Source organism: Triturus cristatus, chromosome 5_2 (genome assembly GCF_964204655.1).
Source record: "Triturus cristatus chromosome 5_2, aTriCri1.1, whole genome shotgun sequence".
In the NCBI taxonomy this organism is placed as follows: domain Eukaryota; kingdom Metazoa; phylum Chordata; class Amphibia; order Caudata; family Salamandridae; genus Triturus; species Triturus cristatus.
The window spans coordinates 56,541,634-56,565,747 of NC_140588.1; the positions used below are offsets into that span (position 1 = coordinate 56,541,634).

Below are 24,114 nucleotides of genomic sequence, written 5' to 3' on the forward strand. Positions count from 1 at the left end.
GTCACAGGGAGGCGTGACCACCTCCCAGACAGGATTTAGTGCATTAGGTCTGGGTGGATGTGCTTTCCAGCGACCGAAAGTCTGCATGAGGAGCACATTTGGTGACACTGTGCATAGTCCAGTTCAAACCAGTCCTGAGAGCCATTGGCTCCTGCTCTGGCACGAAACTGGACAACGGACATGGGAGTAACCTCCCCGCCCCCCCCCCGTCCAGACCCTCCCCTAGGAGGGTGCCCTGAATCTGTCCATCCCTCTCCCAGGGGTACAAAAGGGCTTACCTGGCTGTAGGATCTTAGATTCGATGTGGACAAGATTCTGAACAAGAAACCACAGAACTTCGACCTTCTGGACACTCTGGACTTCGTTTGGGCCCTACTTCATTGTCCTCTCAATTGGAAGCATCGTCTGTGCTCTTGCACCATACAGGCTCCGTGCAGCACCTGTGGAGCATCAAGGACAACCGAAGATACCGCCCTTGGAGTGAAGGAGTCACTCCCCTGCAACTGCAGGCACCACATCTCAACTGACCAGTCTGCTGCTCCTGAGCTCCTATGGACTCCGAAGGTTCCAGCAACACAGGAGGTGGGTTTTGAAGTCCCTCGAGGTCCAAGCTACCCTCTCACCAAGTTTGAGGTCAGAATCCTTCTTGGGGGCTGCAATACCTGTACCCCTGTGCGCCGCGTTCATTTGAAAGTGCGTATGCTTGTTGGCGTTTCCAGAACAAGTGCACTGGGCTCCAAGTAGCCCCAACCTCTGGCACCATTTCCTAAAAAGACCTCCGGCCTCCTCGCACCAAGTGCTCTGTGGGCTGTTGCTTTGTGAAACTGCTCGAGGTCCCCTCGCGACTCCTGTGCCTCCGGCCTGTGGGTCCCCTAGAGGGTCAACTTTGCTTTTCTTGGGCTATCCTGGTTGCTCCAGAATTTCCCTGTCTCCCCTGTGTTTGGTGAGTCTCCTGGACCTTGCTGGTCTGAACTGTAGCCTTCTTTGACCTTCTGCGTGGGTTACTGCTGCCAATGCTTGTTGGTGCTCCCGTGGGACATGACCCCATAACATTTGACATCCTTCGTGGGACGACTCGCATCTGGCTCATGGTCGCCGTCGACGTCTCCTGGTCCCTGTGGCTGCAGAGTCAAGAACCCCCTCAACGCACCTGAAGCACCCGACATCGGTGGATATACGTCTACCGAGCCCCTGGTCACTCCTGAGTGACCCAGACTCTGTCCCCTCTACTTTCAGGTACTTTTCAACAAGAATCTACCTTTGAATTTCATCCGACACTTTTCCTCCTTCCAGCAGTGGCTCTTCTTCGAAGTCCTCCATTGAGTTTGACAGCAGTTTCCGACGCCACTTCAGCCCTATGCACCCGGTTTCCCTAGGATAGGTACCTCTGGTATTACGGTATCCACAGGTGGGGTGGCTCTCCAACCTCCTAAGTTCCACAGGGTTTCTTCGAAGTCCACTTGGAAGGGCCCTTAAACTTTAAAAATTAAACCGCGACTCTCCCATAGAATTGTACATCGCACGCGGTCATGTTCCCACACTGCACCCGTCCTCCATGGGGTCCCTGCTTACTCACCTTGGGTGGTTCCTTGGGGTCCCAGCGATTCTACATCCCCTCGACACTGTGTTGACTCGAGTCGTGGTTCTTATACCACTATTTTCATATATGGTTTGGTCTCTCCCTGGAGTCTACTGTGTATTAGTGCTACTTACGATTGTTTCTGTGCTACAGTATTGTGTGCTTTGTGAGTATCTTCCTGCAGAAGATACTCTGTCATGCTTGAAGAGTGTTATATCAATAAATACATATTTGTATGACTACTGTGTGGTTCTTCTTTCATTTAACTAATACCATAAGGTTGCATTCTGGTAAAACAAGCTGCTTAACATTCCTTCAAGACTACGCTTGAAGGCTGCTCTCCACAGCTACCACTTGGATAGCTTACTAAGGTTATCTTTGACCTCTTAAATCACCATAAGGATTGTTTGGACTGGTACAGGGTGCCCACTTTAATTAGTGGACAGCATATATACCAGGCCAACTTCTCACATACATACTTAGGGAACATTTGTAATAATACTATGAATTGGGATCCTCTTGTTATTGCAAGGGTGCAACATACAAACCAGGTTGCGGAGGGGTTATTCCACTTTGCCTGTAAGTTAGGTCACAAGCCGGTGACAGAGCTGGTTACCCTTTACAAAGCCAAATGCCTATCTGTCACATCCTATGGGGCAGGAGTTTGGGGTTACCACAAAAGTCGCCATCTACAGGGCCTGGAAAATAAATGCATAAAAAGACTATTGATGACCCCAAACAGCACCCCCTACACTCTACTCGCTGGGGCTGGAATTCTTAGTGGATCGAATAGGTGTTGCCCCTCTGCTCCTATGGGCAAACATTTGGCTGTCTGAAGAATTAACGTTCTCGAGGGATGTCATTTAGGATTGTATTAACCTAGATAGCGCACTGTCGATTCCCAGGCTTCGATTTGTGAGAGACAAATTCCATGAGATAGGCCTTGGACATTACTATGACAACCCTGCTAGTATTGGTACAAATGCAAAAGTCATCATAAAAGAGGCGTACTATTCTGGGGCAAACATCCACCGCTCACAACAGGAAGTGACAGGTCTTTCGCGTTTGTTCCCTCCAAAACCACAATTATACTTAACTTGCACCACCAATGTACAGACATGATATCTCTTAACTAGACTATGTTTATGCACCTTGCACTTTTTAGTGGCATTCCCGAAACAATCAGGATGAGTCGACAACCTCACGCCTTGCCCGAGTGATAATCTGGCTGCTCAGAGCACTTCGCACTTTGTTGTTCTGCCCCCTTTATAAAGAGCTACATTTTTACCCCTACTTCTGAGTGAAATTCGGCCTTGTGCCTATATTGAAGGATTTAATTTTTTGCACTCTTTGGCTACCTTTGTTATTTGTACTGCAGTTTCTAATGACATCACAGTTGCAATGGCCATCAGAAAACGCTATGAGTCACAATAGATGAACAGGACCGTTGTAACTTTTTAAATAACAATTTTTAATATCTATGAAATTTTATTATTGGCAATATAGTCCGTTGCATCAGGTATCTGGTAGTAGGCATTATTTCCCTCTTTTTTTTTTTAATTGTTTGAATGTTACGAATTGCTTGTTTTTATTGATTTTATCTATGCTGTTGCACAAATACGCCATGAACATTTTAAAATGTAATCTGTTTGTCAAACTTTTATGGTCCTTTGAACCGAATTAAGTTATTTTGAATGACTGAGTTTCACCTACTGCAGGCACGACATGGTTTCCTGCAACATTCAGCGAGCCATGCGTGCTTTCACTTTCCGAGCTGCCCGGGACAATGGCGGCTGCTTCTTTGAATAGGTCTCGCATGTACAAGAGTTTGAGCTATTGGCATTGTAAATGACCATGCCTTTTTCTTTATGTGGTAATTTGCAAAACTATAAATAAAAGGCATTGTCATTTACAATGCCAATAGCTTAAACTCTCGCAAATGCGAAACCTATTGCATTGCAAATGCTTGTTTTTACATGTCACCCCTAGGTTAGGCCCTAAACAGCCCATAGTGCAGGCCACATTGTATTGAAAAAGTTGGACATGAACTTTTAAGTTCTGCACGTCCTAGTAGCGTAAAACTCACTAATTAATTTTTCACTATTGTGAGGCCTACCTCTCCCGTAGGATAACTTTCGATTGCCTTATTACATTTATTAAGTGATAACTTTTATTTGGGAGTAGGTAGAGATGTCATGCTTGGTGCCTAAGGAATTGTAATTTAAGATCCTCTTTAATGGTAAAGTCAGATTTTAAGTCACAAATCTGAAAATGCCACTTTTAGAAAGTTGACCTATCTTGCCCTAACGATATGAGGCCTGTATCCTGGGTAATTTGACTAGGTGGAGTTGGCCTTTGTGTATTTCATTCAGACAGCCACACAATAGAGGGAGTGGGTGTTCGCAGGATGGGACATCCAAGCGGAATGGGGGGAGGACACAGCTCCTCTTGTACTTCACAGAGACTGCCTCAACTCACACACAAAACAAATAACAATAGAGAGGCAGGAAATTCCAGACACTAAGAGAATGCACCAGGTAGAAAACTAGGACCCTCAGACTCACTCTTCAGTTCACATCTGGACCTGCGAAGGATCTGAGAGGACTGCCCTACTATCTGTGGCCTGCTGTATACTTCAGAGGACTGCCCTGCTTCACCAAGAGGACTGCCCTGCTTTCTGAAGCCTGCCTTGTGAGCTCAAAAGACTGCATTGCTTGAGACCTGCTTTTCTTCTTGAACCCAGGTCTACCAAGTGCTAGTTGGCTGGCCTCCTAATCCTAGCCTCAAGGACATAAAAATCTCCAGCCATCTTGAACCTGCACCTGTACCCAGCCTGAATGAGTCTTGACCCTCTTGAACCCCCACCTGTACCCACTTCTCCTGGGCCCTTGGAAGTGGTGCTATAGCCCAAATCCAAAACTTGGGACTGTGGTAAAGTGTTCTGAGAACTGAGAGAAAACCAGGACCTACCTTCTTGCCTATCCACCCAAGGTGCATCGCCAGTTGGCCTGACTTTACTGTAGCTCCTCCCACATTCTTCTCTACTGCAGCAAATCCTGTTCAGCGGCTCCTTGTAGAGGGGGTATCCGGCCTTGAGAAGCCCTTTTTGGCTATAGTATTCCGCTTCGTCCTGCTGTAGATTTTCGACTTCCATAAAAGAGACAAAGTCCGAACATAGAAATCTTCACCTCAACTTTGTCCAGCGGCCCCTCGATGATGACACCTCCTCCACAGACACCGCCAGCTGCCTTGCCTCAGTAAGCTTTACATTCTCAGACATTTTTAATCAAAATATTCTTCTAAGTCTGAAGGTAAGCTGAGACTGGGCCTAATCCACTTCATGTATCCGAACCGCTTTCCATTGCGGTCAGCCATAACTTTTGAATTTGCCCAGTGTCGTGCAACTAGAGGTCCATGGTTGATGTCTTAGTCGCTATTTTTCACCTTAAGCTTTAGTAATTCATAACTCCAATTCTACTTATTGGATTTTTCTCATTTTTGTGTAAAATAATCTATTGAAATGTACTCTCTCATTTTTTAAATTGGTGTGGGATTTTTCTTGTGTTGTGTTATCACTTTATTACTGTTTAAGTGCTGCATAAATACTTTACACATTGCCTCTAAGTTAAACCTGACTGCTTTTGTGCCCAGCTACCAGGGGCTTTCGCTTTATTTTCTTGTGAAAAGACCAAGGGTGCTCTCTGAGTTGACTGACTCGAGAGCTCCGAGTGGCCTACATGAGAAAGCCACATAGTTAACCAACTAGCCTTCAAAAGTGGCCTATGAATGAGTTGGGTAACCAGATCTAAGGTCCACTAGAGTGAAAGCTTCTCAACTGGGATGAATTTGATACTTTACAATCCTGAGTGACCCCAGAGACCGGTCCATCATCCACCATAGGAATTAGGTATAGAGACTGTCTGCAAAGGGTGACGGGCACCAATTTTCACAACTGTTTGCAAACAGTCAGTGACTGGATGTCTCAAAATTGCCTGAAGTTAAACTCTGGGAAAACTTGTTTGGAAACCAAGTTTCCTTTAGGTCCCCCTCGTGGTGGCCTCAGGAGCTGGGCACCCTCCAGACTCCGGTCAGTAAAGTCTGTAACCTCAGAGTATTCGTTGATGACCTACTAACATTTGGTGCTTAGGGTAATGCTGTCATGTCTGCTTCTTTTTACACCCTCAGGACCTTAAGGAAGATCCTTCACTACATCCCTTCAGACCTACAGAAAACAGTAGTCACATCCACGGTCCTTTCGAAAATTGACTACTGCAATGACCTCTACACAATCATGCATCAGCAACATTTGAACAAATTGCAAACCCTGCAAAATGCAGTGGCACAGCTGTTAGGGATCCCTAAATTTAAATTTGCTTCTATAGCATTAATAAAGCTGCACTTGCTGCCAGTCAGAGAGACTTTAAAACCACCTTAGATTACCTTCAAAGACCTGCATGGACTAGGAGACGCCTATTTGAAAAAGAAATTCAAATGGTATTTACGTCCAAGGATGTTACGATCCTCCATAACCAAAAATACTACGGTTTCAAAATTCAGACACTCCTCTTAGGGTGAAGTTTTGTGATCTGCGCATCCAAAACTTGGAACTCCTTGTCTCTTTATATCAAATCCATGAATAATCTGCTCCGTTCCAGGAAAGCTTTGTCACATAGCTTTTTATGTCCCAGTGAGCTTCTTTGTACTAGGTTTCAGTTGAGCTAGCACCAAGATACCTAGGGGTATATGTACGCTCTAGAAATAAATGTAATATAACTTGTTCCTGTAAAACCCCTTCTTACTAATGTCCTTATTTGTGGATTACTGCTTGTCCCTCTCCTACAATGTCTGTAATAGAAATTACATTTTCCATACAGGTAGCTTCACTTCTCCAGTTGCATTCGTTCAATCAATGGGTCTGAATTAACTAGGTCACCTGGAAGGAATTCATTATTTTTATCGGGTCCTTAGCCTGTATAAACATTAAGAAATGGTGGTGTTGTCAGAACCAGTAAATTGGATAAGGTAATTACGCTGAGAAAGATATCGACCATTGTCATACCATCTCCCATGTTCAGCCTTTTTCTTTGGAAGTTTTTGCTTGGGTCAAAGATAAAATGAAAAAAAAGGCATTTTAGAGGGTGAGTGGTGGGGGTGGCTGATCACTTTTTTTTGTTAATTGAAGGTTTAACTTGTTCTTGTTTTAGGATTCCAGTAAAAATTAAAAAATGTTGGTGCACTGCTGTGCTAATCCATGAAATTAATGATTTGTTTTTCTGTTTACAGTGTGGGCTGTGAAGAAATTAGTAGTCCACTTTGGAGCAGTCAGCTTCATACAGAAGCGCTTTGGTCCTTGGTGGGAAATGGTTGCAGATTTCGTGAAGGAACGGCAGGATGCGCTAGCTCCCCGGCCCATCAAAGGACTTGGAAAATTCCTTCTCAAAGCTGACAGCAAGGTATTTCTGTTGTTTATAAAGCATTTTGCCTGCTAATCCCACCTTGTTGCTCAGCAAATTTTCTTGGGTGCTTCACTGATGTCCTTGTCAGGTATTTTCTCCTAACATAGTTATTTTTTTTTACCTGTTTACTCCATATTTTCAAGCTAATAAGCCTCACATTTCATTCAAAAGGCTATATGTTTATGACGCATTCGATTCTGTAGACAATTTAAAGGATTCTAGCTTCAAACATATGGAAGTATGCAACCAGACCATTTTTATGGATAATGCAGTGATTGCACACATAGTTTGTCGGAAAGTTGACTTTGTTTGAAAAACAAAGCACCTAACCTCCTCGAATGTATCATTAATGCCAAAATGCTAATGTAAAGAAAAAATTACCCTGGATAGCGGGACCAACCACATTTCCTAAGGGGAGGAGGGTTTTTGTTGAGGGAGGGTTAGGGTGGTTGGGATTAATAGGAAAAATGAGCAGGTGCTATCAGGAAGGCGTTAAATGGTGTAGGAATCAATCTAGAATAGTATGGCAGTATAGTGAGTTTTTTATTTTTTGCTCTCTTTTCTTTGTTTATCTGATAGAATGAGTCTATGCAGTATATGTCAAATCCTCTCTGCTAATGTCAATGGAATACTGAATAGACGTAAATACGGTGGCTTAATAAGGTGGTTAGTTACTTTAAAACCTCAAATTCTTTTTTTACAGGAAACTCATCTGAAAACTAATACCCCAAAATGTTATATTCCAGGAATGTTTTCAAGGTGTTTTTTTGCTTCAGCGGGTGTTGCAATGCGGGGGGGGGGGGGTCGCTATTTATTTTTCACGTGAATTAGACTGGGAGTTTCTACAGGAACAAAGGGATCCCCAGGGGAGGTGGATCTGGATACAGGTTTCACTGAATGGTCAGCTTTTGAATTTTGTTAGCACTTATGGCCCAATATGTGATGACGAATTTGCATTACGTACACTCTATAAACTTTTGATTGGGGTCTCGGGGCAAATTGTGTTTGGAGGCGATTTTAACCTAAAACTAAGAAGCTTTTCGACGCTTTGGTAGAAGATCTTCAGTTAATTGATGCATGGCGTTTTCTTAATCAAACTGTTCGTCAGTATACCTGCTCCTCACACCAACATCAAACTGCATCTCGAATCGATTTTTTATTGGTTTCACGTTCATTGATTTTTAGAGATGCAGATATTGGTATTAATGTTTTTTCCGATCATGCTTATGTTCAAGTATCTATAGAAATGGGTTTCTCCGAAAAACGTAAGTCCAAGTGGCAGATGGACCGCCTTCTCCTTCAAGATCCAGTATGGCTTGAAGAGTTTAGATTCTGGATAAAAGGGACTGCTGATATTTTTTCTGTCTGGGGGGTTTTAAGGCCGCAGTCCGCGGGCAGATGATTGCCGCCTCCGCTAAGAAAACTAGGGAACGTTTAGATAAAATAGCACAGCTTCAGCAGTCATTGGTCCATGCTTCTAAACTGGTAGGTTCCTTAAATCGGACTCAGCTGGATCAGGCTAGGAAGGCATTAAGAGATTTTTTCATTTTAGAAGAAATAAATAGTTCCCAGACATACTTTCAAAAAGTCTATGAAGAAAGCCAAATGGTGGGTAAGATGCTAGCTTGGTCAACCAGGGCTCGACAAGAATCCGCTTGCATCATAGTAATAATAGATCCCCAAACAAATTTATTAGTTACTGACAGAGCTGATATTCCTCGAATCTTTATCAATCATTTCCAACAAATATAAACTACTAAATATCCAGTTAATTCGGAGATGATTCAGGAGTATTTCGCTCCACTTCAAATCCCGACAATATCTCAGCATCTAGTTACGATGCTACAGATGAGAATTACAGAAGCCGAGATTTTGGCAGTTATCAAGTCTTTGGCTGGAGCTAAAGCTTGTGGCGAGGATGGAAGCCCGAGCGAATTTTATAATTGTTTTGCGAAGGAGTTGACCCCTTTTTTGGAAAAATTATTTGATCGCATTAAAACGGGTGGGTCGGTTTCTTCTGAATTTAAAAAAGCGATAGTAATTAGCTTTGTAAAAAAGGGTAAACCGGCCAATAATTTGAATTCTTATCGACCCATTAGTTTATTAAATACCGATTATAAAAATTTTTATGAAGATCTGGGCACAACGTATCACTTTAGCAGCTAAGGAAGTGATTCATGGGGATCAAACAGGGTTTATAGCGGGCCGTATGATGAAGACTAATACCCGCTTTTTGATTCAAGCCCTAGAATATTTTAATATCAATAAGACACCTGCCTGCATTATGATGGTCGATGCAGAAAAGGCCTTTGATTTAGTTAATTGGGATTCATTATTTTATGCACTTTTTAGGTTTGGATTCCCGTCCCCAGTAATCACTATGATTAAAAATATCTATCTGGGTGCACAGGCACAGATAATAGGTAACGGCGATCAGGCAGGGTTAATAAAGATAAATCGTGGGACCAGGCAAGGCTGCCCTTTACCCCCCCCCCCCCTCCCCCCCCCCTTTTGTTTACTTTCTTTATTGAACCTTTAGCTATCAGATTATGAGCCAATAGGAATATTAGATCCCCAATCGTTGGAATGGTAAAATTGAAACTTTTTGCTGATGACGCTATTTTATATCTAGATCCAGAAAAATTTAATTTGCAGTCAATAATGGTAGAATTTAAGAAATTTGAACAAATAGGGGGTTATAAAATTAATCCCTCTAAAACTGACATTTTAATGTTAAATTTTGGGTTAGCATGCCTCCCAGAAGAACTAAAACAACAGGCAGGGAAAACCGATACCATACGGTATTTCGGAATTTATGTTACAGGTCATTATGGGGAATTGGTCAAGAATAATTATGAACCCACCAGTATAAAGATCCAGAAACTGTTGGATAAATGGTCTAATCTTCCTTTAACTTTGATAGGACGTGTGGCATTGGTTAAGATGTCTTTTTTACCTCTTTTGATATTTTTGTTTACTAACATTCCGGTAAAGATTAACGTTAGTTTTTTCAAAGGGATTGATTCTATGATTCGGGCATTTGTGTGGAATAAAAAGAAAGCTAGAGTTAAGCTGCCAATTTTGCAATTGGATACTCAGCTGGGTGGGTTGGCACTTCCAAATATTCGTTCATATTATGATGCATCATTTTTGATTATGTAGCATGTTTATTGTCTAATTTGCATCGAGCTGACAAGTTTTTCATCATCAAAATGATCCAAGAGGCCGGAACCCAACTTCCTACTTTTTTGAAGACATCTAAACTCCCAAAGAGAACAAGATATAAAACGTTAATAGATTTTTCAAATAGACTTGACATTATTTTTTAACAAAAAGATTTCTCTGTCTTTTTTTCATTAAAGCTAACTGAATGTCGAGATCTAGGTTTATATATTCATTCTACTCAATTGAAAAAATGGAATGATGCAGGCATGGGGATCGTGAATCAATTGGGTATTCAGGGCAGGTTGATTACTTGGGAAGAAGTACAGGTCAGAAGTTTGGGTCCCAATAAACCTTCCTTTTTTGAATTTATTCAAATTATTAATTTTTTGAAAAAATATAATTTTATATTTAACATCCCCCCAGGTAGAATTGCTTCTGCATTATATGTTTCGAGATTATTTGGAGTGGGCAATTGGTACCGTTCATTGAACTCTCAAGGTGAATCCCCTTTGGTGTTAAAGATGCTGGAGAAAGTTGAAGCTCATACACAATGTTTTTTTTCTTATCAAGAATGGCAAAAGATTTCAACTTTAGGTAATAAGGCTATGAGAGCTGCTAACTATAAAAGAATGGCTTTCCTTGCCCAATGGCTGGCATACTATACTCCAGAAGCATTAAATAAAATATATCCAGAAGTGGTAAATAGTTGCTTTCGTTGTGGTACCCTAGCAGAAGGGGGATGGCGACATACTTTTTTTTCTTGCCCTAAGTTAAAAAAATTCTGGGAAAACATTTTTGCTTATTTTAGTAGGGCAATTAAGAAAATGTATGAACCCTCAGCAGAAGCTGCTCTGTTCGGGTTAGGTATTAGGAAGGCTGCACTTTCGAAAGATGAGGGAGGTTTTCTTTCAATTGCTATGTTGGTTTCCCGTTCATTGATTTTACAAAATTGGAGATCATTGGAAATACCTTTATTTGAGAAATGGTTGATTAAGATGAAAAGGACAATGTCTTTCGAAGAAGCTTATGCCAAACGGGTGGGGGCAACTAAGAAATTCTCGAGGGTTTGGGATTATTTTTTTTGATTGTTAATCTGATGACGGTATTTTCTTTTTTGGCTGTTATTTGAACATGGATTTGTGATGCTTGCAGTTCAAGTTTTTTTTTCTTTTTTCTTTTTTATGTGTAAACAATGGTTGCTTCTTGTTGGCTCTGCTCAAAAAAAAAAAAGTGTCTCTTGAGTTGTCCACTATATAGATGTCTAACTGTTCAAGAGTTGACATTTAAACTAACAATATCTGAAAAATTAAGCACCAGAAATGCATTTGTGACTTCTTCTGTGCTGTTCATGCCCACCCTGCTATTATCCCCACTTGCTTTATATAGTTTGCTGTTTTCTATAACACCAACATGTTGCCATATGAACACTAGCCACTGCTTTGTCTCCTTCTTTTCTTCAGAAGGAAACTAGAACTTGGAACTCGCAGAGTGATCTTTTTCATATGCATGATTGTCTTAGGATACGGCTGCTTTTCACACAGAGATGTGGCTGACTGTTTCTTCATATTTTAAATATTTCATTTTTGCTGACACTAGAGGGATGCATGCACTCCTTGACTCCAGTTTATTCAGAAAACGTCCTTCTTTTTTGTCTGATGCAGCCATTGTGAAACAACTCTGTGAATTGTTCAGCTATGGATTAAAACCAATGGAATTTACATGGAATCTTGTTTTCAGAATGCTAGACTATATTAATGTGACGCCCACAGGTCTGGGGAAGAACTTGATAGGCAGACAACAAAACTTGAGACTCAAGCAGACATAACATGCCTGGACTTAAGTTTTACTGTATCGGCTGAGATCTGAAAGAGCACCATTGGCTTTCGGAATAGCAGTCTATCTGCCCCTCACTAACAAGGCTCAAGAGGCCAAAACTGGGCTGGGGTTGCTTGTTTTTGTAATTCAAGGTGATACATTTTCTAGATTTTTTAAGAATCGCAGGATTCAGTTTGCTAGACTACCCTGGCACTAATGTGCCGACGTGAATCAGAAAAATCAGCTGGACTGCAACCGATACACAAGCCAGTACACAAAGTTTGCATAAGTGTTTCAGGTAACGATCAGTCCCATGAGACATGACAGGGACAGTTAGTGAAACCCCAAATCAGCCTTTGTGCAAGAATTACACACTCAGAGAACAGGATATGAATTGTAACCACAAAAAAGATCACCATTAAGGCAGCAAGAAAGTTTACCAAAAGTGTAAACCGCAAAAAGTACTCCAACATTGTTATATATTCTATTGCAATAATATCCTCATTTGCTGCTTCTAAGAACTAGACTAGTTTTATCCAATTAGAGAGGAAAGAGCCTATTCTGAGTTTCAGAGATGGGTTTCACCCACATACTCTTTCCAGAACAATAGGTTCAGTTAAACAACATTGCTGCTATTTTCAGCTCGCGTTTCAGCTGTGTGTTATTAATACAGCCAGCCAGATGGCCAGCAAGGGTAGATTACCTCCTAAAAAGTTTTCACTGAAAGTGGACGTGCAATTGTGCCCGTCTCCTGCCGTGAAGGTACTCTCTACCTATTGCAGTTATTATTGGATTATTCAGAAGCTTGTGGAAGACTTTCTGAATGAACAATCAACAAGTGGCATAATGCTATTTCACCCTTTCAGTCAGTGTTTTTTAAAAAGACAAAAAATGAAACATAACTATTATCAACCTTCTCAAAACTCTTATTAAACATGAAATGGTCAACTTACATACCACAAATATATTCATGCAAGCTTGATCACCATAATTGCAGGAACCCAGCAGTATAAAAAGAATGTGGACTTTTCTGTATTCATGTATTCATCTTTGATTGATTAGCACAAATTGGAAAGAGTATTTAGGCCCTAAATATGTAAACAAACTTTCTGTGACAAAGGGGTGCCTAATCTCCAGTTGATGTTGGACTGTTCAATTGGAGCAGGACCAAGCCTAATATGCATTAAGGTGGTTCTTTTCTGGAGTGACACAGTAGCCAAAAAAGATGGACAGAAACATGTCCCAAAATCTTTACCAGTGGCTGATGTCAATTCAAGAATTCCACCCATACCTTTTTTTTATTTTACTTAGAACTAAGTTCTAATTACTCTGTATCATCCATATGGCCTGCTGGAGTAAGGCACCTATAATATATACAAAAGTTGGCACCACCTTATATTGCATTTAAAAACCTTTGCAAAGTGTCATTTCATTGGATTCCAGCATTGGATTCCAGCTGTCATGATCGCTGTTTTTTTCAAAGCAGAGTTCTTTTTATTTTGGTATGATTTTTATTGAACATGTAGCAAGTGAATAACTGTGAATACATCAAATGCACTTACTAGCGTACTCCTGTCTACTGTAAATGTTATGTTAAAATAAATCGTAAAGCGCATGAATACCGATGAGTGTCTTGGCACTGGCTGGACTTAAGCACGCAGAAGTTCAGAATCTCTTAGGGTCTGATTATGACTTTGGCGCAGCGGCGATGGAGCAAAGCCGCATCCGCTGTGCCAAAGCGGCTCATGGACTGACAACCGTATTACGAGTTGCAAATGTGCAAATTATTGTCAGGAACACAATTGCTAGTGTCCAAAAACACCCACCTAGGAAGAAGAAGCTTGGTTTTGCTTTATATCCTCGTTGGCTTTAGCAGCGCTCCCATTCCGGATAACTTTTGCAGAGACTTTTGCTGGAACTCGCATACATTGGCTTCAACTCAGATCCAAGATGGAGCCCGTCACCTAGTGATCATCGGCGCTATAGTTGTTTTGGATTCCTCTCGAGCAGCAGTGTTCTTCCAGCGCGTGAGCACTAGAAACGTCGCACTTCAACCGTCGCTGAGGAGAAAGAAGTAGTGTTCTCCTTGCGCTCCTCCTCTGAGGAGAATATCTTGAATGTTCTCTTGTCTCTTTTGACTCTGCCTCCTAGCGGGTCGGTGTGCACACCAGGGGTTATTCCCCAGTCCACTTAGGAGATTAGTTTCTCGTCGAAAATCAAAGACTTGCTAAAGACTCTTGTTCCTTCACCAAGGGAAATCCCCAGGGAGTCCATGTTCCACAGTATTTAGAACTCTGCTGTTACAGAGTATTCTTCAGAAGCTCAAGGAAGAATTCGAACTGAAAGGACAGTAAGATTTATTTCCTTTAGAGACTTGAACCTCAGAATAAAGGACATTCAGTCTTAGATTGAAATCTTTCTTTATGGGTCTTTTTATATCTGTATTTGAGAAGGTCAACTGATATTGTTCAGAATAGTTACCAAGACAGTTTTACCAACTACACAGACCTTCGGAGAGTAGCTAGTCCTTCCAGTAATTCAGGTAGTTAGGAATGAATGGAACGAGGGATTGAAACTAGAAGCCAGGATAGGATTACAGACTTGTATTTGAAATGCTCTTGTATCCCTCTGAAGGTACTGTTGCCGACGCCTCAAACTGAAAAGGTAGAAGTTCATCTCTAATGTGAGTCTATGTTGACACATACCTGAACCTGGAGGCAGTCTCTCTCTTTATCCCAATCCTCTTTCCCCTGAATTGGTGTGAGGACAGATAGTTCGTTAGTATGAACTTGCAACTGTTGAGGGGATTTGGGAAATTTGCATCTGCTCCTGTGGAAGTCATTTCTCGGTTGGTCACTCCTGACACTCGTATTACAGTCGGCAGTTCTTTGGCAGCTCCCATGGCGGTGCCTTGAAAACAGGCATCACAGTGGGAACGGCCAAAAAGTTCCAGCACAACATGGACGGTGACGTCCATGCCGTACTGGAACTAGGGGAAATACAGACAGGGGGGCACATGTTGTGCCCCCCTGAATGTATCCCTATGGCGTAGGGGACATGGGGGCCCTGTAGGGCCCCCTTTGTTCTTGCACCACCAGCTTTTTTATGGCGGGACTCAAAATATGCTGAGCGGGACTGCGCCAGTCCCTGCTCAGCATAATGTGAACAACTGTTATCTGGTGCAGCAGGCGGCCCACTGCTGATACGACTTTTAAGTCATAATTGCATTACAGTGGACTGCCACTCCTGCGTCACCGTGAGCCTGGCGGTCGCAAAACCGCCAGACTCGTAATAAGGCCCTTAGTAGTTAAAGAACAAGTCTTGAGCTCTTTCCTAAATGCCAGAAGGGATGGAATGGCTCTGATGTAGGAAGGAAGGCAATTCCATAGCTTGGCTGTAATCTACCTCCCCTGTTTGCTTTCCTGACTCTGGGTATCCTAGGTGTTCTGAACCCTGCAGAGCGTAGTGGTCTGTTGGGAGTGTACCGCTGGAAGGAGTGTCTTAGGAAGTCAGGTCCTGAGTTGTGCAGGACTTTCTGTGCCATGCCGAGGGCCTTGAATGTTCACCCAATTGGGAACAATGCTACTTTTGGATTCCGGAGGAGATTGAGTGGAATTTCGGGAAGTCAAGGATCATTCTCGCTGTGACGCTCTGAACTAACTGAAGCCTACTAGTAAATTTTTCCTGTAGGTTCATATAGAGGCCATTGCAGTAGTCCAGCTTTGAGAAGACTAAGGCCGTATTCACATTTTTCCTGGATTTATCAGGAATGTATGGAAGAATTTTCCTGATAATCCTGAGGGTGGGAAAAGAGGAGGATACCAGTGCAGAGACTTGAGCTCCGAAATTAAGCTTCTCGTCAATAAGGATGCCCAAGTTTTTGGCTTTGGTCACAGGTATGTGAGGGGGGCAGAGCTCATCAGGCCACCAGGCTGGGGACCAGGAGGGGTAGAGATTCCCAAACAATACTACTTCAGTTTTTCCAGAGTTGAGTTTTAAATACTGTTTACTCATCCAAAGACTGATTACTCCCATGCAGTCTTGGAATCGGCTAGGTCCAGAGGGGTAATTGTTGAGGGCTGCAACTACCAATTGGGTGTTTTCCCCATAGGAGGTAAGATCAAGGTTAAAACGTTCGATAAGAGGGACCAGTTTGCAAACATAAATATTAAAAAGGGTGGGGCTCACTGAGGATCCCTGTGTGACCCCGCATGTCAGAATAAAAGGTGAGGATTTGAATTGACCAAAGGCCAGTGTTTAGTCCTATCAGAGAGGAAGAAGGTCAGCAGGGACAAAGCTTTATCTTTGACCCCTATCACACACAAACATTGAATCAGAGTCTTATGATCCACCATATCGAAGGCGGCGGATAGGTCAAGGAGAATGAGGGCGGCAGATCCCCTTCTGTCTAAAGCAGTGCTTATCTCTTCTGTGGCTTTGACCAGGGCAGTTTCTGTACTGTGCCGTGGTCTGAGCCCGACCTGAGTAGTGTCCAAAAGATGTTTATCTTGAATATATTTTGAAAGTTCTGGGTTCATGATTTTTTTGACTACTTTAGCGGGGAGGGGAAGACGTGAAATAGGGCGGTAGTTATTAGTTAGTTGAACTGAGATTAGGCTTTTTTTTAGGAGGAGGATGAAAGGAAGCCATCCAGATGGAAACATGCTTGTGAAATCAACCATAATAACAGGCATTGGCATAGCCAATAGGTCTCGCCTTTGGGACCTTATAAGTGTTTAGCCATGCAACACTTGATTTTGTTGCACCAAGGATATTGTGCTGGATAACTAAACACTGCTTGTCTGAATTTTCACTGCATAAATTAGCTACATAGACTCTGGTTGTATTGAAAAATCTAGATAAAATGTGACATTAAAAAAAAAGTCATCTCAAGTGCCAAGTGTGTTCTGGGGTAGGAGAGGGGAGTGCTCTGCTGTTAACCACTATGAGGCGTCTGTGGCAGCCCCTGGGGAGGTTACAGCGTATATTACTGAGTGGAATACAGTTGTATATGCTGTACCAAACTCTTGAGCTTTCCACGGATCTTTGTTTGGGTTTGGTACTGTCAGGGTGTCTTTTTATTGTATTACATACACGAGTCTGGAGGAGAGTGTTTTCTCTCAGCCCCCATCTTGATAAGAAACTGCACGTGACACCACCACCAAGAGTTAAAAATGAAACCACATTTGTATGATGCATGGAGACCTGGCAGATCAGGGACCCATGCATTTCCTTCAACACCTCTTGGATGACTAAGCACTGTTGGGGTCTGGGGAGCAGTCATTGCGTTATCGATGCAGCTCTCTAGAATCTTTATAAGTTGGAATCAGGAAAAACTTCGGATTTTAAGCTCTGGAATTGTATTTGTAGTGCTTCAGGTACTTCCTTGCTCTCGCGTCCTCCCGGACGCATAACGCCAAGAGGCAGCTACGTCTACAGCAGGCACCATATCCAATCGCCCCTCTCTGTTGGCTTGTGTTGCCAGCCCTTCCTGCGGGTGTGCCATTTCTGTACAGCGGGCAGTTCAAGGGCGTCTGCTGTAGCCCCTAAACCATCCACACAAACACTACTGTTCCTGAGCCAGGGAGTCCCTCCAAAATATTTCACATTAATGTGCGCAGGGTCTTGAAACCAACGAGACAGACGACATCATTCACTGGTCAGCCTTGCACATGTCCAAGGCAAGCACTGCTGCGGGTTAGCAAGACTGAGGAGAAATGGATGCCTCTCTAAACACCTCAAAGTAAAGGAGGGAAGTGCACCTACATAAATGAATGTATATCTTGAAATTTGCACAGAGTAGAGTTTAGTGGGACATGTAATATGTTTCTGTTACAGTTGAAAGAAGTATACGAAGTCCAGGCATGTAATTCAAGATCACTGCTTTATTCTTCAGATCAGATCCAAGTTATGCCTCATACTATGCCCCACCAGGATCAGCCTCCTTGCTGCTCAGCCCTACATCACCAACTGATTCCTTCCACCACACAAACACTCTCAACATTCTGATGACATCACATAGGCCAAGCAGCAAGGCAGAAGGCAACAGTAGAGAGGATACATTAATTACTCACTAGATTACAACAGTTTCATTTGCTCAAATGGAGGAGATTGCTGTCGTGGAAATGTCGGTTTGACGGATGTGTACACCAGAAAGTAAAAAGATAAAGTTTCGGAGTTGCATTGTTTTACTTGCCAAGTCACTGCCTTGCAAATGTGATGCATCTGCTGGACATATAGCAAGTACTGTACTGTTTGGACGGATAGATTTTGATGTGTGCCAGCTCAGTTGAGGTGTTGGATTGGATTGTAATGTACCAAGAGTTGGAAAGTCTCAAACCTGAACAAGAGATAGAATAAGCTCGGGAGTGGTGCGTGTGTGCGCACGCGAGCTACAAGGAATTTTTTTTTAAAAGCCCGGCGAAGCACTCGTGCTTGCCAGGGAGTGATGCGCGCGTGCGCGCACAGTTTGCTCATTTTCAAGCACTGCACTCGTGCTGGCTCCCGCAAGGTGGATGCTGCCACTAGCACGAGTGTGTGCTTGAAAATGAGCAGAGCAACGGCTAAAGGCCCTCCTATGCAGTGCATGCGCGCTTCATAGGCAAGACCTAAAAATGGCTGAGAGGTTGGTGGCGATCAAGTCCGGTGCTAGCTTTAGTATCCTGGGGTGGCAGGGGTCGTAAGGGGACCCTGATTTAGCTCCAATCAGGAGTGAAGTCACTTGATTAGGAGAGATGGGAGAGAATTCAGAGTGTCCTGCTCTATCTGAAGTATCTGATCATTGGAGTCCATGTGATGAAAGTTATCAATTTTATTGAAGATTTGGTTAACCTTATCTTTAAAAGTAAATGCTAGGGTATCACAGAAGTGTTAGCTATGTACCTTATTCTTTTGGGGCGGAGGTGAGTTTGGTGACCACCTGAAAGAGTTCCTTGGTGAAGTTAGAGGCATTTTCAATCATCTGTGTGTAGTAATTACTTTTTTGTTTGAGATTTTAATATTTGGCTAACGCTAATTTATATGAATGTTTTTCTTGGGCATCGTGGTGCTTACGCCAGTTCCTTTTCTGCCTTCTGTAGGCTTGCTTCTCCAGCCTGAGAGCTTCAGAAAACCATGGAGCAGAGGGTTCCTTCCTGTTGGAGTGAAAGTAATTAGGAGAACCTTGATTAAGAAAGGTGGAGTTAAGCCAGTCTGTATAGTGCGTGGATGCTAGCTCGGCATCTGGAGGGAGGATAGGTTGATTATGTGCCAAAAGTTTGAATGTCAATGTCTAGTTGTTCCAAACTCTGCTAATGATGGACTCAACTGGCTTGGAATGGTCGTAAAATTTGTGAGGGGTATTAAGATTGAAGATAATAGCTTTGTGGTCAGACCAGCTGAGCAGAAGAACCTTTTTAACAGTAATGAGGGGGTTACTAGTGAAGAGGGCGTCAAGAGTATGTCCAGATGAATGTGTGGATTCCTTAATGAGCTGATTAAGTTCTAATAATGAGGAGATTTCCAAGAGGGCTTCTTTGCCTTTGTCCTCTTTGGCTTCTAGATGAAAAATTAAATCGCCCAGAATAGAGAAATTGTCAGACTGGAGGCTGTACTCAAATAGTGACTGAAAATTATTTATAAAAATGTTTTTGTGCCACTGGGGCGATATATCCGTGTTCTTGTAAAGATGAGTTGCCTATGGCAACCTAAGCTAAAGAAGAGCACTTCACAGTCAGTGTAAGGGGTGGCAGTACAATTGGCAATTGACAGTAAGGCCACTGTGGTATGTCAGGGCGGGGCCTCCGCCTCTGTGTAAAGGTCTATCAAGTCCAAATAGCCAGTCGGGACAGCCACCACAAAATCCGGGTTGGATGCCTCGTCATCCCAAGTTTCAGTAATAAATACCACACCAAGGTGTTTATTGTCCAGCAGATCTGCAATTTCATACTTATGTTTGGGCAAGTAATGTGCATTAATTGAGGCAAGATGAAGCTTAGTTCCATTTTTATTGGAGGGGGGCTGCCCATGTGAAGTAGTCGGTAGGCCTAGAGGTGGTGCTGTTATGTTTTCATTACTTTTAGGGTATGTCAATACAGCAGGGGAAGCGAGGAGGGCGTAATGAGAGAAGGGTCTTACTTGCCTATTTAATAAAGGTGGAGGAAAGATCCAGGGGTTCCGTCCCTGGGCCCGATCCGGGCGTGGACGGGCGCAGACGGGCTCTCCAGGCGTGCCGAAGGCTCTCCCATGCACAGACGTGATGCGGCCATATTTAAATACCCTCTTGGGGGAGGGGGCATGTTCAGACTCGGCGCTGGAGCACGAAAGAGAAAAGTGAGTGGCCAAAACAAATGGGGCTTTCCAGCTAGGGCCCAGCAACCCCTGCAGCGCGTACAGGCTGCCCTGTGGGCGTTGCTACTGGTAAATGATATTTTTTAAAGAAATAAAATATGTGAACAAACAAATAAAATGATTAAAAGCAGGCATGCAGTACACCAGAGATGGCGCCCGCTATGTCAGGAGCCAGGCACCTCCTAAAACAGGGAATTTCATGGAAATCCGATGTTGTGTCCGCGTTCTAGCATGCTCAGGAGGAGCTCATGTTCCCAAATATTCAAAAACTCATTCCTAATGGTTAAATATTAAAGTGATTGTTTAGTTTAGAAATGTTCCACAAGTAGTCGCAAAAACACTCGATGGCTTATGTTTAGTGTTAAGTTTAGGAGTTATTACAGTGATGTAAAAACTGACCGTTTCCTTTCAGAGTCTGTTTCCACAATTTGTCTTCCTGCTCTTCGATTTTCATTGATAATTGTCGTTTCAGACTTTTCTATTTCTTTCATAGAAAGTGTGACATGCTCAGAAATGCCATTTTAGATTCATCTGTTTCCTTTACACTATGGGTTCAGACCTTTCTATTTTTATTTCAGATTCTTAGAAATAAAAGTTTAAAGTTCTTGAAACATACAGAGGAAACGCTGATAGCGCAATGGCTGCTCACTGTGTAGTCTGACATGATTTATTGTTTTGATTTTGAAAACGCCTATTATAACTTTGATGCTCCATAATGAAAATATGTGGTGAGAGAGGGCATATTTTGCATCGTGTTATTTTAGTTTTGTAGGGGTCGTATTGTGTCTCCAAGCCTCGTTTTATTTTGAAACTATAAGATAAAATTAGTGGACACATCCTATAAAATATCCATGTTTCAGACGGTAGCTAGGAAAGGAACTTAACGAGGGCAAAGAGCAAAAGGGGCTCCATGGCACCAGATTACACCTTAACTGAAGGCGCCTCTGTCAAGACACCGATGACGCTCTTTGAAGCATTTAGCCTCCACTGACTGGTGCCAGGACTGTCAATTCTCAGAGAGACACTGTCATGGGAAGAGGGGCCAGTTGAGGGTCCTGTGCACACTGTGCCATAGGACTCAAGCTACACCCTACTGAGGAGCCTAAAGTAGGGTGAAACCAGTCTGGGGCTGCTTGTGGTCCCTACCAGGCAGGGCCTCATCTGGCAGTTTGGAACTGAATGTCCTTATGAAGAGCAGGGTTGGTATTGATTTGTATGAGGAGGGTCTTTGCATAGAGTGGCATGGTGGGTGAAAAATGATGGACTGGAATGCAGCCTGAGCCATTACCAGCAGCTAGGATTAATTCAAGCATTTCATCCATGATTTTGGTTTTGTTGCAGCTTGTTGAGTTTTCATTTTGCAAGCAGCAACCCGGCCTGGATTATAAGTGGCAAGAAAAGTTCTGCAGATGATAGTAGCGAAGTGACTACACCCACCTGCAGGGAGCTAACTCTAGGTTTAAGAGACACCTTAGGAGGCTGTGTAACACCTCTTTGTGGTGACAATGCTTCCTAACTGCTCCTTTATCTCGCTATCTATGTCTGTAATACAGGGCAGGCACAAAAGCAAAGTATTCCCTCATTTGCTTGGGGCCAACGTCCCATGCCAAATAACTAATGCCCCATTGAGATCATGACAGCGCTAGGTGTGCACCTGCAAAGCTTTGTATTACAGAAGGGGCCTTGCAAATGTCTCTTGACTCCTCTGTAATGTTGAATTGCCTGTAGGGTTGCAAAGCGGGCGAACACGCTGTGCCTTTTACAACAATCTGTGTGTAAACAGCAGGTCACAGGTTTAAAACACAGCAAACCAACTCAGGTTTTCATTTCTCCTACATAGATTAAATTGAGCCTAGTTGAATTGGAAAAAAGTTGCATATGTTTACATTTCTATTGAAACACAAGAATGCCGCAGCAAGTAATCTAAAAAAAAGTTCTGTAGCAGTGACTAGTTGGGATAGGATTGTTTGATTGTACTTTGACAGTAAAACAGTCGGCTGACCTACTTTTACCAAGTCTTTACCATGTACGTAGAATGGACTTTGGTTCAGCCCAGAGGATAAACTTGTTCACTTTATGCTATTGGATTTTGGTGTGTCATTCCTCTTCCAGGGTGTGCATCCACTGGTCTGCAGGAGGGACAGTTTTAAATCTGAGAAGGACACTCCATCATCACACTTTTTTTCATAATAAATAGTTTACCTTTTACATGTATTCAATTCAGAAAGTAATTAATTTTGTACAATACATTTCCAGAGCCCTGGCTAAGTCAGCAGGGCTGGATTAAATGTGATAAACAGCATTTCTGCAAGCAGCGCAGGTAAGTAAGACTTGTGAATGTTTTTGTTTACATGTGTTGCGCATTAACCCGTTCCCTGCTCATGACGGAACCACTCCGTCATGAGCCACGGGCGCCGTGTGCTCATGACGGAGTGGTTCCGTCATGCTGCGGCCGTTGGCGGCCGCTCCGCCCACGCAGCGCTAATTCCCCGCCTGTGCGGGCGAATAGCGCAGTGGGCGGAGTCGTGACGGAACCGCTCCGTCATGAGCACAGCTCGCCCGTGACTCATGACGGAGTGGCTCCGTCACGAGCACAGCGGCGCCGCACTGCCCCCAAACCCCCCCCCCTAGCGCCGCGGCAGAATACGTGCCGCGGCGAAGGGGTTAAAGTGAGGCCTATTGGCTTTGTCAAAGCTTCTTTATTTCTGGATTAATGGCTTGTCATGCTTACTGCCTTAGGTCATTGTTAAATCCAAGTTAGTGTAGATTATATCACTCAACCTGGCTCGGCACTTGAACAGTCTTTCACTGCAGAGACAGCATGGTAATAACAGAGAAATAGAGATTGGAACTAACACCGGAGGGTTGGTGTTCGGGTGTGTTGCTTTACATGGACAGGGTAGAACTACACACCACAGCAGTGCCTCTCCTCTAGTTAATAGTGTCGTGGACGGTGTGATCTCTACCTGACTGTAGTTGAACTTTTAGTGCAGCCAACTGTGTTCATGCCAGTCTAATAAAAACATTGTTATGTATGATGTCAGGGGCATGGCTATCAATAGTGCAGCAGGTGCAGTGGCACCGAGACACAGGGTTATTAGGAACCCACTTTATCAGTGGCTGTTTTTTGTTGCAAAACTAGGCGCCTGAGGCAAGTTTCCTAGATTGAAGTCGCGGGGCACAAGTATCTGTACCGCTGCTTAAACCAGACATCCAAGTTTCAAGTTTCTTTATTTTTGCATAGTTAACTAAAACCATTGCAATATTAACACTTAAAAATATAAAAAAATTAGCCGAACATTCAATGTAATTTAATCCACTTTTGCTACCTTTTTAAGCGCTGTAATTATAAAACGAAAATCTTCTAATAAAACCAGTTACAACCCAGAGGTAGGGAGGTTCCTTGCAATCTAAAATCAGAATTAATAATAGTGGTACGATAATTGTCCTTAGTTCGCTGGGCACTACAGTCACATATTTTTGCTCCAGCCGTGCTTGCTCATTAACCAAGATTGTGTTATGTATGTTGTACAGGTTATCTGAACTTCTTGAGAAGTTTCCATTATGGTGCAGGTGGTCAATCCTTAGCGTAGTCTGACAAAGACCTCTGCCCGTCTTTAGGACGGCCTGCAGCGTCAGAACGTTGTGATTGGTGTATCAAGTTTTCGGTATTCTGGGCATTTTTTGTTCTGCCAGTGTAAGAAATTTTACAAATCTACTATTCAATTGTGTGTTTTCTGGGTTTAAACAGGCTAGCACTGCTTGTCTCCT

General features: G+C 43.0%; 1 protein-coding gene across 1 annotated transcript in view; it reads left to right on the forward strand.

Moving 5' to 3' along the window:
• TMEM245 (transmembrane protein 245) overlaps positions 1–24,114 on the forward strand; it is a 648,028-nt gene that overhangs the window by 229,659 nt on the left and 394,255 nt on the right. The window contains exon 6 of the mRNA XM_085606845.1: positions 6,863–7,032. Within this exon, the coding sequence (XP_085462971.1) occupies positions 6,863–7,032 (170 nt within the window). The remainder of the gene's footprint in view (positions 1–6,862; positions 7,033–24,114) is intronic.